Source organism: Montipora capricornis, chromosome 8 (assembly GCF_036669925.1).
Source record: "Montipora capricornis isolate CH-2021 chromosome 8, ASM3666992v2, whole genome shotgun sequence".
In the NCBI taxonomy this organism is placed as follows: domain Eukaryota; kingdom Metazoa; phylum Cnidaria; class Anthozoa; order Scleractinia; family Acroporidae; genus Montipora; species Montipora capricornis.
In genome coordinates, this window is record NC_090890.1 from 32,195,217 (window position 1) to 32,197,716 (window position 2,500).

The 2,500-nt window shown below is 38.4% G+C and overlaps 2 protein-coding genes across 2 annotated transcripts in view; one reads left to right on the forward strand and one right to left on the reverse strand.

Annotated features, from left to right (window-relative positions):
- LOC138059744 (protein cycle-like) overlaps positions 1-2,500 on the forward strand; it is a 77,810-nt gene that overhangs the window by 26,467 nt on the left and 48,843 nt on the right. The gene's annotated exons all lie outside the window — the stretch shown is intronic.
- Positions 1-2,500, reverse strand: part of LOC138013939 (large ribosomal subunit protein uL15-like) — a 3,509-nt gene that overhangs the window by 511 nt on the left and 498 nt on the right. Inside the window, exons 3-4 of the mRNA XM_068860971.1 lie at positions 2,089-2,164; positions 218-392 (exon numbers count right to left, since the gene is read on the reverse strand). Of these exons, the coding sequence (XP_068717072.1) occupies positions 218-392; positions 2,089-2,164 (251 nt within the window). The remainder of the gene's footprint in view (positions 1-217; positions 393-2,088; positions 2,165-2,500) is intronic.

Consider the following 2,500-nt stretch of genomic DNA (forward strand, 5'->3'; position numbering starts at 1 on the left):
AGGAAAGCTGCATGTTTCTTCCTTATTTTTCGGAGGTTTCATCCAACACACGACCTTTGGAGTTACTACACTCGTCCGGACTGGTTTTTTCAAGCTGAAATAGCTACCCACAAGTTACCAATGACAGCCCCAGAACAACATTCTCTTGCATCAATAAGAGTAGCCTGAACAAAATTATCCTCAGACCCTTATGACGACCCCAATTTTTAATACTTACAGCACGGACAACATCAATGACGGGGACAGGGCCCTCTGGCTTGTCCTTGTAGTGCTCCCTGGTCTGTTCACTTACTAGCGACCACAGCTTGTCCAAGTTAACAATCGGTTTGTAAAACTTGTTCATGGTCTTGTGATAGTACCTCATACCTACTTTACCAAAGTAGCCAGGATGGCTGTGATATTAAAAAACCAAAATAAGTAAGTGACCAAAGCTCTAACTTGCAGTAGATAATTTACTGATCCCTTATTTGGCCTCCTAACAGTAGATTTTTATAGATTTTACTTCAACACCAGACAATTTTGGTCATCAGTAGGGCCCTGTTCAGAGGTGACAACATTTAAGTCCACACAAAAACTATGATCCCATTGACCCTATCCCTCTTGAGGATAACAATATATAGCAGACAATAATATTTTACAAGTCAATGGTGGCTGGCTCTGTGATGAAAGGTTTACAGTTGTAAGAGTGCTGCCTCCATTATTGTGCTAAACTCAAGTTACGCTTATAGGAGGTTTTCATGTGACGTCATTGCCGCCATGTTGGTGGACGAAAAAAAAAAAAGGTGTCTTATTAGCTACTTTTGTTCGTCCACCAGAAGTCGTACATTTCTCTATTGTTATTGGTGTTGTAGAGGTTGATTGAAAACATCCTATTGAAATAAGAGGCATTTCTGGGCATACCTGTACATGGGCAATTCCACACGAACAAACAGTGCGGATATTTTCGAACAACTCCGGCAAATACACGACAACCAAGGAATCATTTCCTTCGAAACTCAAGATAATTCAAGTTTTTAAATTGCCATTTCAATTTTTCCTGAAAAATTAATAGGGTTTTCAATTCTGGCCAATTCAACTAGTTTCTGTAACCAACATACGGAAGAAATACTCATGGGAATTTAGACCGCAGTTAAAAATCGTCACGCTGTTGCAAATTTAAAAAACATTGATGACTCATGGCAATTGATCATGCGCACAAATTAAAAAAAGGTTTGTCAAGTCGAAACTGGACTGACTCATCCATTTCTTTGGATAAGCGGCAAATCAAAGAAAGTCGAGGCGGCTGGCAGAGTCTACTTTCCTCTTCCCGACTTATCTAGGTAGATTGAAAGAGACCCTGCTTGCAGAGTAGCTACAAAGCTAAACATCCAATAGAAACTCTCTGATAGAGACAAAACTCTGGTAAATTGAAACATTTCAGATATATGTGCAACAAAAGTTCGTCATGGATGTTTCGTCACAGACGTTACACTTCTTAGACTTGAGTATGAACGATTGAAATGGTTGAAAAAATGCAACATTAATAAAAGACATTTCTCATCCTGAGCACATTTACACTTAGCAGACATTTTATGGCCATTTAAAGGTTCAATTTCTCTGGCAGTTCAAGACTTCACGAGAAATCAGTAAATATTTGATGCAAAAATTATGGAATATCCCAAAAACACCCCTGAATACATGTTTTTCATGGGTTTGACATGAAATGGCCACAATGACCAAACTGCAGATACTTAGAGTAGGTTTTGTAGAACACTTTGATAGTTCACAGGAAACTTAATGTCAGTGCACTGGCAATGTGGTTGTTTTTATGTACCGTCCATGACAATGTATTTTTAACTAATATTTCTCTGAAAGAGAGCATAAGGGAAAAACTGAATCACACAATTAACATGTCAGTATATGCACAAATATGTTCGTCAAAGTTAAGAGTTAAAACTGCTATTCATCTTTGGTCAGTGCCAGTGTAAAAGTTAAATTGTGTGTGGATGTAACATCAGTGACGGTGGAATCGCCCACATGTATCTGGTAAAATAGGTTTAGATGAAAGCAAAAAACTTCCACAACAGCAAATCTCTCAAATTATCTTACTATTTATCAAAATTGATCCTGTGATGATGCTGTCCTCCTGCATTACCGCGACCTCCAGGATGTTTCCTGTGTTTTCCTGGTAGAAAAAAGACGACAAAAATAAGCTCTTATAGCTTTTGGAATAGATACGTATAATTCAATTTTTCAAAATCCAGGCCTCATTCTAAGTCATAACTACACAATACAGCGCCCAATAGTTGCATTTTTCATTGAATCACGAAAGTGCTAATTAGTGCTTGGGAAAATTTAAAGGCGGTAGCCGTGTAAATGTGGCCCTTAATTGTAATGGCTTATCGCACACGCAAACATAAGTTACATACAAATGCCAATGAGGCTACTTCTGAACACCCAGCTTCCACATATTCTTCTCGCAGTGGCGTTGAGGCATACAATTAACAATACAAGCTCTTCA